This window comes from Haematobia irritans, chromosome 3 (assembly GCF_050003625.1).
Source record: "Haematobia irritans isolate KBUSLIRL chromosome 3, ASM5000362v1, whole genome shotgun sequence".
Taxonomy (NCBI): domain Eukaryota; kingdom Metazoa; phylum Arthropoda; class Insecta; order Diptera; family Muscidae; genus Haematobia; species Haematobia irritans.
The window spans coordinates 179,526,676-179,542,370 of NC_134399.1; the positions used below are offsets into that span (position 1 = coordinate 179,526,676).

The 15,695-nt window shown below is 36.0% G+C and overlaps 1 protein-coding gene across 1 annotated transcript; it reads right to left on the reverse strand.

Annotated features, from left to right (window-relative positions):
- Positions 1-1,751: 1,751 nt before the first annotated feature.
- Positions 1,752-6,875, reverse strand: LOC142231308 (uncharacterized). The gene has a single exon (XM_075301923.1). It carries the CDS (start codon positions 6,873-6,875, stop codon positions 1,752-1,754), a length of 5,124 nt encoding a protein of 1,707 aa, XP_075158038.1.
- Positions 6,876-15,695: the final 8,820 nt, after the last annotated feature.

A 15,695-nucleotide genomic window follows, 5' to 3' on the forward strand; every position in this document is an offset into this window, starting at 1 on the left:
AGCTGTTTGGATCAAACCGGCCTTCAGAATTTTGGGCAACTCGTCATTGGCGATCATAATCTCGATGTTGACTGGATGATAGAAATGTGGATCAGCCAAGTCCGGCAATTGGCTGTAGGTGTCTTCAAGAATTTTATGAGGTACTTTTTCTGGTAGAGTAGATTGAAATTTATCCTGTACCACACCATGGATTTGCACCTTCACTGAATGGTCATGGAACGATTGTAGATTCACTGTGCAAAATTGTTTTCCATCCTTTTTCGTGGTTTGAAATTTGTTGTCTCTTACAAACGACTTTAAAATGACAGACTCAGCTGCACCCGAATTGAGCATTATTCTGGCTTTACTTGTTCCAGTGTTGGTCATTACCCTGACCATAGCTGTTGGTAAGAACACGTGCTTCTTTGACCGTCCTCCTAAACGTTCTTTTACTTGTGGGTTTGTTTGTTTAGGCCGGTGATTTGGATTTGAGTGTGGTGACCGAGTATTAGTAGAGCTTGAATTTAACCGTGTCTTCGCTCTGTTGCCTTTGGTTTGAACTTGTTTGGGCTCACGGTTTCGTATGCTGCTGTCATTTTGACGATCCACACAGTGTTGCCAAATTGGTGCTTTTAGCACCAAATTTAGTGCTTTTTGATTTCTAAAAAGCACCAAATTGCCTTTTTGGTGCCTTTTCAAAAAAAGCACCAACTTGGTGCTTTCTGGCATTTTCATTTAGTGCTTTTGGTGCTTTTTTTATTTTGAACAGTATTAAGTAATTGATATTTTGATTAGACTTTCAAGAGCTGAAGAAACTCAAATTTATTGCCAAATATAGAATTTGATTGTTATGAAGTTGGTATTGATTATTTTTTAATTAATATTGTTATTGAGGGTATTCTGTAGGAAAGTAGAGCGATGAGTGTCGAATTTTTGAATTTGGTAAAGATGTCATTAAAAACGTTTGTATTAAATTCACAAAAGCACGCACAACTGAAATAAGCAATAGACTCCTTCCATATATTAATATTTTGAAAGTTGAAAAACATCACTGATCAAAATGAATTGGACGATAGCATTAAAACTGATCAAGGTGTATACTTGAATAGCGGTTCATAATGGTGAGTACTAAGTTTGAGTTTTGCCGCTAAAGTGAAAACTATATCAGTAAAAAAGGCATTATGCATATTTGCTGCAAATTTTATTATAACTTGATGGGGAATAGCCAAAAGCAAATTTTTGTATTCCTTAAATGAATTATTAAAGAAAAGTAATTGTGAAAAAAAATGACTATTTTAGCAGCTAAACTCGATCTTCATAAAACTTGACTTCATAAAATTCAATTCACAAAAGTTCTACAATACATCTTCGGAAGTTTTTTTTTTTTTTTTTTTTTGTTTTTAGTAGAGCATTTAATTTTCGATTTTGTGGTGGAAGGTGGTATGTTAGAATTTAAAATATATTTTTGGTGCTTTTTGGCCTTGGGGAGTTGGCAACACTGGATCCACATGTAGTTTCGTATGGTGGGCTCTGTTGCATACTGCGCAAGTCTTCCGGGATCGGCACCATTCTCGCGTATGTGAAGCACACAGGCAATTGAAACAGTACCCTTTTTCCTTGGCAACGCGTACTCTCTCCAAAACCGTCATCTTATTGAATTGCATGCAGAATCTCAAGTGATGTTTTTGGTAGCAGACTTTACATTTTTGGGTGCTAAGAAATTATTTAGAAGTTAAGATTATTATGCAAGAGGCTCGATCAGATGTGAGTTTTTACTGTGAGTTTGGTAAAATACAAAGTTTTATGAGTGGTCGAGTTATCGTACCATTTTGAGTACGTAACTCCGCTACTCGGACTCTTGAATCATTTCCGGAGAATACCCTAACTACACGCCCCAACTTCCACTCAGTTGGAGGTAAATTATCATCTTTTACCACAACCAAATCATTTTCATTCAGATTTTTCTGAGAAACCTTCCATTTATACCTCCGCTGTAATTCCGAAATATATTCATTTTTCCAGCGTTTGGCAAAGTGCATTTGTAAAACTTTCAGACGTTGCCATCGATTAATTAAAGAAATATTTTCAGAATAATCCTCCGGTATAGCTACTAGGGGGGATCCCTTCAAAAAATGACCAGGTGTCAATGCTATGCATTCCGAAGACGTTTCACTTATTGGAGAAATAGGCCTCGAATTCAAAATACCCTCAATGCGTACCAAAAGAGTCGTAAACTCTTCAAATGTAAATTTCAAACTGCCTGTAACTTTTTTCAGATGGGTTTTCATACTCTTTACCCCCGCTTCCCATATTCCACCCATATGGGGTGCCTGGGGGGGAATAAAGTGCCACGAAAATCCATGAATGCTATATTTATCCACCAATGATTTTTCTGCGGTTCGTATGAATTTTTTATATTCGTTTGAAAGTATTCGATTGGCCCCAACGAAATTAGTGCCGTTATCCGAAAAAACTTTAAGTGGATAACCCCGCCTACCTACAAAACGGTCAAATGAAGCCAAAAATGCCTCAGAGGTGAGGGATGAACATGTCTCCAAATGAATTGCTCGGGTTGAAAGACAAACAAACACAACAGCATAACCTTTTTCTATTTTAGCGTTTCGAAGCCTAGATGTCTTGATCTCAAAAGGTCCCGCAAAATCTATTCCCGTATTTGTAAAAGGGGGCGAATATGTACATCTCTCAGGGGGTAGAGCTGCCATTATTTGGCTACGAACCTTGTGTTTATATATCGTGCAGATCTTACAACTTCTTATGCAGTGTCTTATAATGCTTTTTATCCGCACTACGTAAAATTCGTGTCGAATCGAACGAAGCATAGTTTGATGTTCAGCATGCATGAGTACCTTGTGTGTGAATTCAACCAACAATTTGCAAAACCGCGATTTTTCGGGTAGAATAATCGGGTGTCTTTCGTTAAAACTCAAATCCGAATTCGATAATCTGCCGTTGACTCGTAAAAGTCCATTTCGATCAAGAAAAGGGTTCAATACCAAAATTCTGCTTTTCGGGCTAATTGGAGAATTGGATGTCAAACAGTCATATTCAACAGAAAAGTAGGTTCGTTGCGCTATGGCGATTAGCCGATATTTGACGAAATTCAAATCCTCCGAACTGATCAGATTACAAGAGTAACTCGAATTCAGTGGGCGACGACACAACCGAATAAATCGAAATACGTATACTAAAACTCGTAAAGCTTTGTGATACGAAGAAAACCTTTCCAAAACGTCTTCATTCTCTGTAAGAGATTGGAAAACGTTTGTTTTCTTTTCCATTGTGTGTTGTGGCACTTCTGGTTGTTTCGGCCAAGTCGAAACCTCCTTTGATAACCATTCCGGACCATGCCACCAAAGTCTATTTCCATTTAAATCGGACGCGGAGCATCCACGGGTTCCCAAGTCCGCTGGATTATCCTCACTTCGAATGTGCAGCCATGAGGAATTTCCGACAAGATCCAGAACTCTAGATACCCTGTTCGCGACATAAGTCTTCCATTGATAAGGTGGTTTACTGAGCCAAGCAAGTGTGATCGTAGAATCACACCATAAATTAATACATTGGGGTTCAAGTTTCAACATTTGACAAGTAGACTTTGTAAGTCTGGCGAGTAGTACCGCTCCACAAAGTTCTAATCTTGGCAAACTAATCGTCTTTAATGGAGCTACTTTGGTTTTCGATACAAGCAAATGGCAGGAAATACGGTTCTTTGAATGAAGAACCCGTAAGTAAATGCATGCGCAATATGCCTTCTCCGAGGCATCACAAAACCCATGGATCTGAACAATCCCATTTGGCTCGAAACCTATCCAACGAGGTATTCTGATTTTAGGAATTTCGGAGAAATTTCCCATAAAAGTAACCCATTTTTCCAAAGAGTGAGATTTCACATTTTCGTCCCAATCTGTCCCGTCCAACCAGAGCTGCTGCAATAGCATTTTTGCCGTCACAATTATAGGACTCAACCACCCAGCTGGATCGAATAACTTTGCCACTATGGAGAGAATTGTTCTCTTTGTGACTTGTTCCCGAGGGATTCGAATGTCGTAAACATTATAGAAAAACAAATCTGTCATTGCGTTCCATCTGATTCCAAGTGTCTTGGATTCACTCGAATCTTCCAATTTCAAAAAATCTTCGTTGAGCAAGTCTTCCTGAGGAACTGTTTGAAGAATATCCGAATGATTGGCGGTAATTTTCTTCAGTGGAAATCCAGCAGAAGATAGTAAATCCACCAGCTCTGTTAAGCCTCGCTTTGCTTCAAGTACGGAGTGACCGCCTGATAAAATGTCATCCACGTAAATATCCTTCTCAAGGATTTTTGCCGCCACTGGATGACTGTTTGCTCCATCCTTTCCCAATTGTAACAAGGTTCTAATGGCGAGGTATGGAGCACAGTTAACTCCAAATGTCACTGTCTTCAAAGCAAAATCTTGTATTGGATCCATTGGTGACTTCCGAAACAAACATCGTTGATACTGATGGTCCCTGTCGTCTATCAATATCTGGCGATACATTTTTTGAATGTCGCCATTGAAGACATATTTGAATGTCCGCCACCGTAAAATAACTGTCGTTAAATCATTTTGGAGCGTAGGTCCAGGGTAAAGAACATCATTCAACGATAACCCCGTCGTAGTTCGCTTTGAAGCGTTAAAGACAACTCGCACTTTCGTGGATGTTCTGTCTGGCTTTACAACAGCATGGTGGGGTAAGTAAAATGACCTAAAGGTATCGCTGTCATATAACTCACTAGGAGGAATCGGGGACATATGATCCAAAGTGAAATATTCGTGCAGAACTTGCGTATACTCTTCAGAAAGGCTTGGAGAATTTCCTAGAGTTTTCTCCATGCGATAAAATTGGCCCAAAGCCATTCTTCTTGACGATCCTAGAGCTATTTCGTTGGGAAACTCCTTCTTAAACGGCAGTCTTACGACGTATCTTCCATCGCTCCGACGAGTGGTAGTTTCAGCGTATAGCTGTTCACACACTATGTCCTCCTCTGATTGTTGTGGATCGCTAGGAATTTCCTCGCTTTCCCAAAATCGTCTAACCTGATCATTAAGTGAATTATCGGAATGGCTGACCCAAGCTGCGAAAGTAGTAATGCACCTGGGATTTTGCGGTCCACTAATGTACCAACCAAACTCAGATTCCTGAGCCAAAAGATTCCCTGCTATATTTTTACGAACCCCAGACTTTATTATACAAGGTAAAATGTCACTTCCAATCAACATGTCGATGCGTGCAGCCTTGTAGAAAAGTGGATCTGCTAATTCTATCTGATTTAATCCCTCCCAGCTTCCAATCTTGTGTGTTGAAGACGGCATAAAGTGGTTAAGATTCGAAACTACTATCGCTACAGTTTCTAGAGAAAAACTAGATTGTCTCGATCTTAACTTTAGGCTACAGATTCTCGACGAGTTTTCTAGTAAAGTACCTCCAAGGCCAGAAATCCTTGTAAAGGACTTCGAAGTCGAAATGCCTAACTGATTGACAACTCTACTTGCTATAAAAGTTTCCTGAGAACCCTGTTCCAAAAACGCACGTATTGTGAAAGTGTTTCCCAAATGCTCCAAATCAATTAAAACTGTGGGAAGGATTGTTCCCTGGCCAGACTCTGAAAAATTCGTTTGTACTTCTTCAATGTGAAGGTCGGATGAAGAAGGTTGTTCCTCTTCTTGCGTAGCAATATGAAAAGAAGATGGATTGGTTGAAGAGTTATGTGATCTCTGGTGTCTGGAACCTTGATGCTTGTTATAACCCATTCCGGGATGCAAAAGCGTATGATGTGTCTGACTGCATTCTTGACAAAGTTTCTCACTTCTACAACTAGAAGTTTGATGTCCAGAACACAAACAGTTTTCGCAAAGTTTGTTGTCAGCGACAAATTTTCTTTTCTCCGTAAGAGACATAGATTGAAATTTTGAACATAGCCGTAAAGCATGGTTCTTTTGACATAACTTACAATTTCGATACGTATTATCGGATTTAACATGAAAACTTTGAGATTTTTGAGAAGTCGTCACGGTAGATGAACTTTGCCTTTTTATATCGCTAATAGATTCTAAGAAATCTAACCGATTTGAGATAAAATTGTTCAGCATTTCCCAACTAGGCATTTCCTTATGGTTCTGAATAGATCCTTCCCAGGCCGCTAAAGTGTCCTGGGGCAGCTTGGATGATATCCAATAAACTAGTATCGGATCCCAACTTATAACCGATATACTGTACGACCTAAGAATCGACAAACAATTGTTAACAGTGAACTGTAAGTTTCGCAGCCCTTTAGTCCTTTCTGATGCAACAACCTCCAAGTCAAAAATCATTCTAAGTTGATGATTGATCAGAATTCTTTTATTCTCGTAACGACTACACAATGCCTTCCAAGCTAAGTCATAGTTATAATCTGTAAGCGCGAATCCTTTAACTATTTGATTCGCCTCCCCACGTGTCTTCGCCCGTAGATGGTAAAGCTTCTGTGCTGGCGAAAGTTTGGGATGTTTACCGTAAATGGCTGAAAACATATCCCTAAAACTTGGCCATTTGTCGTAGCCCCCACTAAATATTTCCGTATCGCACGGGGGAACTTTAAGGGAATAACCCGAACCCTCGGCCGCCAGATTTTCCGATGCACTTATTTCAGCGGTATGTGCCCGAACAAGTTTTTGTTCTTCTATGGACATAAGATCTAAAATGGAAGCTTTACATTCCCTGTAGGATTTATAAGATGCAACAAACTTCGACTGAGTCGACTCTTTCTCCGCTTCACCGGTGGTCGAATCTTCTGAACTCATTGAAAGTTCGTAGTTTTCCACTAATTTCTGGTATCGACGTTCCAGCTCCTCTAATTCAACTTTCAACTCCGACATAGTTCGAATTTCATTGCAGTTTGCAAACGAAGCGCAATATGTAACAACTTGGTCCGACAGAAATATAAACCGTTTAGCACTCATCTTAACTGTTTGACCGTATGTATACTAATTGTATGAAGGTAACAGTAATGAAATTTTTCTCTTTCAATTATAGGATATGAGCGTAACTCAATTAGTAGAAACCAAAACCATAAAATGGAAAATAAAGTATATTCCAAAAAAAAACATTCAAAACCCAAAAAGTGTATTCAAAAATTAAATTTTCTAATACACGTGTATCACAAAATTTCTCAAACGAAAATCTATTATATGTGTGATTACAAAGCACAAATGAAATGTATACGCAGAGAAAAAAATATGTCGTAAAACTGATGCTAAAATGTACTATTATCTAGTGCACAAATTTTATTTTGTTTTAGTTCATTCATAAAATTTTGTAAGAAAATGACCCAAGCCCAACGATATTTCATTCATTCCAAGTATGTCTCAAGAATTTTATGAACTAAATGGCAGTAAACTCTCAATGGCATACAAATTAGTTCAATTGTAACTAAAACAGAAGAAGTTTTTCGTACACTTCTTAAATATAGTAAGAATGAACTACAGCGTGGTTAAAATGGGAATGGTCTGGCGGTTAAGCTTTTCCTTATTTGTATACCTTTTTTTTTTTTTTTTTTTGTTCGAGGAAGATGAATTTTGCAAATGGTAATTAAAATTGCAAAATCGTCGGACAATGTTCGTTAGTCTAATGAATCAATCTCAAATTTTGAAAGTTTTTTTGTATATATTTTTATTTCAAAGATGATTTGGTGCAATATCTATAGTTACATCGCCTCTATTATAATGTAATCCAAAAATCCAACTTCTTCAAGAACTCAAATCCATAAATTTCTTAAGCAAGAATAATTTGATGCACAACATGGATTGATTAAGAACAACTCAGAACTAACATGAGATGACGATATAACTTTTTCTTTCAACGAGACGAACATTTGTACGTTTTCGATCCATTCAGCTTCGTATTCAACGTCGACAGCGGACAATTCATTCAAACTTTTGGATGAATTTGAATATATTTGTCTACACTCGTATGAATAATCCTCGAGATCAATGCAATCAATTTTAGAGACAATTAACTGGGTATAATATTCGACTATTCCGCTTCCAAACCTGAAATTACGTTCCTGTTCCAATTTGACCTTTATCAATTTATGTCCTCAACCACACTCATAGAAAAAAGTCTGTTAAAACGCTCAGTCGGTACTTGTTGTTGTATCTCCGCAATTTGTACTGAAGTGTCGTTTGAGGCATTTAAACGCGATCAGCGAACATTTCGTTTGTTTATGCCTTAATTCGAAAAATATCAAAATTCTCAACCAAATGCAAGATTATTGCTATAATGTCTCAATTGTGTGAAGAAAGTATAAACTTTTTGTTTGTTTCAGCGTTGTCGGTTTTACAAATGAGCAGACTTTCCGTTGTCTCAATAGATTTTTATGCGTGTGCAATTACAAATTTCCTCAGGTGTATTTGCAGAACATTCGAATAACCCTCTGTTCAAGGGGTTTCGATAAGTGTAAAATAATTTAAACTTCCGTATATTAGGAAAATTAGGTATAAACTTATTACCACGATTCCGATTAACTATGTGTACAGAAAAACTTCATCAGTGTTGCAAAATTTATGTATTATATATTATATTAAAAAACAATAATTCTGAAAGTATAGTCCTGTATCTCTTCTTTAAAATCTTCTCCAGTCCAATGGAATCTTTCTTATTCCAATTAGAAAATCCAGATCTGTAGAATTCCAGGAGTGCCACTAATAAGTTAACGCTTTATTATAATAATGGTGATATTCAAATGTATTATTCTTTCTCGCTCCTCGTAAATGGCCGTTAAACCAGCAAATTCTATCGTTCTAGCAACAGTTAGACTTCTGGACAAATAGTCAATTTCCTTTGCTAAACCAATTTAGGTATAGGTAGAATAATATTCACCACTGACAAAATTTCCTTTTATAAAATATGTATAACATAATTCCCCGGCAAATTCTTGTAAGAAGTATATAAATTTTCAAAATATTCTATTGAAAATTTTAAATTGTAAAAAAAATCGAATAAAAATATGTAAATTGTCACAGATTTTCTATTGAATCGTAACAAATTTTGGTATCACTCATCAACAGGCCATTACAGCAAACCTTCTCAATAGAGTTCCGTAGAAAAATATTCTTCAATGTTTATATATCCCCTTATACCATAAGTTCACTATGGCAAACATAGCCTAAACCGTAGCAAGATTTCGCGTTTCAAATATTTCCAATATAATAATAAGAGATGTTTCTCCCTTTATATCTTAAAAGGTATATTAGCAAAATTTCAATAATCGTATGAACACATTCTTTAAAGCTCACCCTATTCTTTATGGTTCCTCATTTGCCTCTTCATTTTGTTTTGTCACGACCATTCGACGATATTCGGCAGGCCAGCAATCGGCAACGAAAGAAAATTATCGAAATAATCGATTTCATAGAACATCAATATTCGCACATACACTGAATTGTTTTTTTTTTTTTTTTGATTTCACTAAATAACTGCACTTATGTATACCAAAAGTATCATTTAATACCCTTTATGTACATATAACAACACAACTATAATAGTAGCACTGACACTGGGAACCGCACAGAAATCATCACAAATTCAATCGACAATTCGATAATAAATAAATATTTATTGCCACGAAATAAAGTGGTTTACAAACCCCTTTACCATTCACCACGGTTCAATTCGTAATACTGCCCGTCAGCAAGATATCAAAGGTATGTGTAGTGCCCGAATATGGACAATATAAGAGAATATGCGTGTGTGCTGTGATCCCAGTGTCTAGAAAAAACTCGTTAAGAGAGACTCTCTTGTACAGAGTTACAACGATCCAATTGTGGGAGTATGTATGTGCGTTTGTCCCTAGTGGGTAGAAAGCGAAACCCAAAGAGGACGACATAGATAGAGATATTATTAAATGTATATATGTTTGTGATAGTGTCCAAATGGTACTCCCTTGTAAAGAGAGATTAAAAGAATGAGTTTGTAATTTGGTTGGACTTTTTTCTTAAACGTATTTTAAACTCTTCTCTCGTAAAGGGAAGAGTTTGTGTAGTGGAAATGTCAACCGGTAGATATAAGAGTCGCTCAAGTTGTTCGTACGTAGAAAAAATCACACCGAGCAACTTTATTGGGATGATACGAATATTATTATTATTCGATTCGACAATACTTGAAAATCCAATATTTAACAACTCACACCAAATCGACACTTGATAATAATTCTTAACTTACCTTTTTTGGTTACTCATTGTACTTGAATTCAAAGTTTATAAGCAAGCAAATCTCGTAAAGATTTATTTATAAAATTCCTCGTAAAGGTTCGTTTGATTCCTCGTAAAGGTTCGTAAGGACCATGTACAATCTTGTGACAGTGTGCTAGAAATGGACTGTATTAATTTCGTAACCTCACAGATTGTAAAGAAATGCATAAATTCCCAACATGGAAAGAAAAGAAAAACACCAAATGTTTCGTTTTAGGATTTTGTTGTTAAAGTTTATTGCAGCTTCTTTCACCCTTACCGCTTGGACTTCAGATTGCTAAGTAAGTAATGTTAAGGAGAAAAAAAGTGAAGGAAGCCATCATATTTTAAATTCAGCAATAAAAGGTTGCAACAATAATAATAATTCTCAGTGGAAACCATTTATCCATTGGATGAAAGCTCTTTTGTTCTTGTTAATGAATATATAGTTGCCACCTGATAAGGATGGAAATAGTTATGGGCTTAAGCTAGGTTGAGTAATTAGGAATTCATTTCAATTAATGTATATTAAATTCATTTAAATTCAGCCAAATAAATGTTTACTCGTAAAACTATATGAAATTATAAATTTGTTAAACACAGTTTAACAAAATTAAATGGACTCGATCATTTGAGATGCCCATGATATTAGCCATCTTACGCACTTTTATTTGTCGATCATCTAATACCATATCATGCACTTGGGCTACAATTTCTGTTGTTGTTGGACGTCCACTACCTGATTCATCTTCAATGCTTGTACGACCACGTTTAAATTCAGCAACCCAATTTTTTACTGTTGCATATGAAGGAGCACTTTCACCTCACACATTCACCATCTCATTATGAATTTCTTGTCCCGATAAACCTTTTTTATGTAAATATTTAATGACAGCACGCATTTCTAATTTTTCCATTGTAAAACAAGTAAGTAAAGTATAAAGTCGGGCGGGGCCGACTATATTATACCCTTCACCCCTATGTAGGCCAAAATTTGTGTTACCATCTCAACTAATTCACATTTGCTGGAAGCTATATAAAGGAGACAATTTTTTTACTTCTACAAAATCTCTAGAATTAAAATTTAAATTGGCTAACGCTATCCAGTTAATTGGAGGAAACTTCAATTGAAAATGGTTCTAAAATGTGTAACAGTCTACCATATTTCTCTAACTCTGGTGTACGTATATATGGGAGCTATATATAATCTGAACCGATTTTGACTAAATTTGAAATGTATAGTTAGAATAATAATTCTGCTATCTATGCGAAATTTCACGTAAATGGGAGTATAACTTTGGCCCCCTTGGTCATATGAGTGCAAAACGGACGGAAGATATATATGGGAGCCATATCTAAATCTGAACCGATTTCAACCAAATTTGGCACAATTGCGATACTACTAAACGTACTCCTTGTGCGAAATTTGAAGCAAATCACGGCAAAACCCTGGATTTTGAGGCCATACAAGTTCAAATCGGACGAATGATATATATGGGAGCTATATCTAAATCTGAATCGATTTTGACCATATTTGGCACATACAATAGTATCGTTAATAGTACCGCTTGTGCAAAATTTGAAGTAAGTCAGGGCAAAACTCTGGCTTTTGAGACCATATAAGTCCAAATCGGGCGAACGATATATATGTGAGCTATATCTAAATCTGAACCGATTTTAACAAAATTTGACACACTTAGCGATACTATTAAACGTACCCCTTGTGCAAAATTTGAAGCAAATCACGGCAAAACCCTGGATTTTGAGGCCATATAAGTTCAAATCGGACGGAAGATATATATGGGAGCTATATCTAAATCTGAATCGATTTTGACCATATTTGGCACATACAATAGTATCGTTAATAGTACCGCTTGTGCAAAATTTGAAGTAAGTCAGGGCAAAACTCTGGCTTTTGAGACCATATAAGTCCCAATCGGGCGAAAGATATATATGTGAGCTATATCTAAATCTGAACCGATTTTAACAAAATTTGACACACTTAACGATACTATTAAACGTACCCCTTGTGCAAAATTTGAAGCAAATCACGGCAAAACTCTGGCTTTTGTGGCCATATAAGTTCAAATCGGACGAAAGATATATATGGGAGCTATATCTAAATTTGCACCGATTTCATTCAAATTTACCAAGCATTGGGAGAATGTCAATTCTACCCTCTGTGCAAAATTTCACGAAGATGGGTAGTAAACTTTGGCCTCTGTGGTCATATGAGTCTAAATCGGACGAAAGATATATATGGGAGCTATATCTAAATCTGAACCGATTTGGCTGATATTTTGCAAGATTTTCGAGATTCATAAAATATTTGGATATACGGTATTTCAAGAAAATCGGTTGATAAACACGCTAACTATGACCAAATCGGTGATAAATATATATGGCAGCTATATCTAAATCTGAACCGATTTTTTCCAAAACCAATAGCGATTGTCTCTGTCCCAAGAAACGGCCCTATGCCAAATTTGAGGACGATCGGACTTAAATTGCGAGCTGTACTTTGTGCACAAAATTACATATACAGACAGACGGACGGACGGACAGACAGACAGACGGACATCACTAAATCGACTCAGAATTTAATTCTAAGCCGATCGGTATACTAAAAGACGGTATACTATGACCACTATTTCTTGGCGTTACATACAAATGCACAAACTTATTATACCCTGTACCACAGTAGTGGTGAAGGGTATAACAATTTCGGATTCGTCTTTTGTATTTTAATTGCAAATGTTTTGGTGATAATTTTTCTGTGTGTACAAATTCAGTACGGTTAGTTTGGGAAATGGAGCCTCGATCTATTTTCAAGATTAAGGAATTATTATTATTAACTTTTGAAAAGAAAATGCCAGATACCAATCTTCACAAGCCTGACATCACTGGCTACATCAAATATCCATAGCCTTTAGAAGAATTTTATTTCCCAAACATAATATGTTCTAATATATGTCGCAAACATGTCATACTAATTTATAAACATTATATACTTGCACATAAAAGTAATGTGTTAAAAATTTGAATTCCAAATTTATAATTTTTACACCCAAACGTATGAAAAACAGTCTTAAGGTGAGTACTATGTTCGGGTTTTTCACCAAAACACTAAACTAAAAGTACAAAAATATGTATGAAGACGATTATATTTTGATCAAGTCTTACCAAATAATGGAAGGAAAAGATCCAAGGAATTGATTGCAAATAATTTTATATATCTATATTAATTAATTAAAACAAGTATATACGGCCGTAAGTTCGGCCAGGCCGAATCTTATGTACCCTCCACCATGGATTGCGTAGGAACTTCTACTAAAGGCTGTCATCCACAATCGAATTACTTGGGTTGCGATAACACTTGCCGATGGCAAGGTATCGTAAAACTTTTTAGCACTGTCTTCTAAATTGTAAGTTAGCCCATACGGGGTATATATTAAACAAAAAAAGGCCGATTAAATACGTATATAATCTAGTTTGACAAAATTTTCTATAGAAATAAAATTTTGACAAAATTTTCTATAGAAATGAAACCTTGACAAAATTTTCTATAGAAATAAAATTTTGACAAAATTTTCTATAGAAATAAAAATTTGACAAAATTTTCTATAGAAATAAAAACTTGACAAAATTTTCTATAGAAATAAAATGTTGACAAAATTTTCTATGGAAGTAAAATGTTGACAAAATTTTCTATAGCAATACAATTTTGACAAAAATTTCTATAGAAATAAAATGTTGACAAAATATTGTATAGAAATAAAATTTTGACAAAATTTTGTATAGAAATAAAATGTTGACAAAATTTTCTACAGAAATAAATTTTTTACAAAATTTTCTATAGAAATAAAATTTTGACAAAATTTTCTATGGTAATAAAATTTTGACAAACACTTGTATAGAAATAAACTTTTGACAAAACTTTCTATACAAATGAAATTTGGACAAAACTTTCTATAGTAATAAAATTTGACAAAATTTTCCATGGAAATAAAGTATTGGTAGATTATTTTTGGCGATATGGACCAATTTTTGTGTAATAAGTCATCGGCTATATATAACTAAAGACCGATATGGACCAATTTTTACATGGCTGTTAGAGGCTATATATTGACAAAATGTACCAAATTTCAACCGTATCGGATGACTTTTGCTCCTCCAAGAGGTTCCGGACGTCAAATCTGGGGACGGTTTATATGGGAACTATATATAATTATGGACCGATATGGACCAATTTTTGCATGGTTGTTAGAGACCACATACTAACACCTTGTACCAAATTTCAACTGGATCGGATGAATTTTGCTCTTCCAAGAGGCTCCGGAGGTCAAATCTGGGGATCGGTTTATATGGGGGCTATATATAATTATGGACCGATATGGACCAATTTTTGCATGGTTATTAGAGGCCGTAAACTAACATCACGTACCAAATTTCAACCGGATCGGATGAATTTTGCCCCTCCAAAAGTCTCCGGAGGTCAAATCTGGGGATCGGTTTATATGGGAGCTATATATAATTATGGACCGATATGGACGAATTTTTGCATGGTTGTTGGAGACCATATACTAACATCAGGTACCAAATTTCAATCGGATCGGATGAATTTTGCCCCTCCAAGAGGCTCCGGAGGTCAAATCTGGGGATCGGTTTATATGGGGGCTATATATAATTATGGACCGATATGGACCAATTTTTGCATGGTTGTTAGAGACCGTATACTAAGACCACGTACCAAATTTCAACCGGATCGGATGAATTTTGCTGCTCCGGGAGGCTCCCCAAGCCAAATTTGGGGATCGGTTTATATGGGGGCTATACGTAAACGTGGTCCGATATGGCCCATTTTCAATACCGTCCGACCTACATCAATAACAACTACTTGTGCCAAGTTTCAAGTCGATAGCTTGTTTCGTTCGGAAGTTAGCGTGATTTCCACAGACGGACGGACAGCCGGACAGACGGACGGACGGACGGACATGCTTAGATCGACTCAGAATTTCACCACGACCCAGAATATATATACTTTATGGGGTCTTAGAGCAATATTTCGATGTGTTACAAACGGAATGACAAAGTTCATATACCCCCATCCTATGGTGGAGGGTATAAAAAGTAACCGTGAAAACAAGCTGGTTTTCAGCTTGAAAAATGAACATAGTACTCGGCTTTACGTGTTAAGTTCTTATGCAAATTACATACGAGAATTATTTCTCCCAAATTGAATCATTTTTCACCACCAATGTACATCATCTTCTCATATGTTATAAATACAATCCCTTAGACTTATTTTTGTTTTTGGTTTGTTACCATACTACTTCAACAAAAAACGACATTTATTTGTAGAGACATTATTGAATTCACTTGATTATTAAACAATTACACAATGCCTTGTTTCTAGTCAACAACAATTATTCTAATTGAACCTGCTGGTGTTTGGTTCAAAGCAATAAA

Bases quoted from the DNA above. Each gene is read 5' to 3' on its own strand.
- LOC142231308 (XM_075301923.1), bottom strand. From the start codon at position 6,875: ATGTCGGAGTTGAAAGTTGAATTAGAGGAGCTGGAACGTCGATACCAG.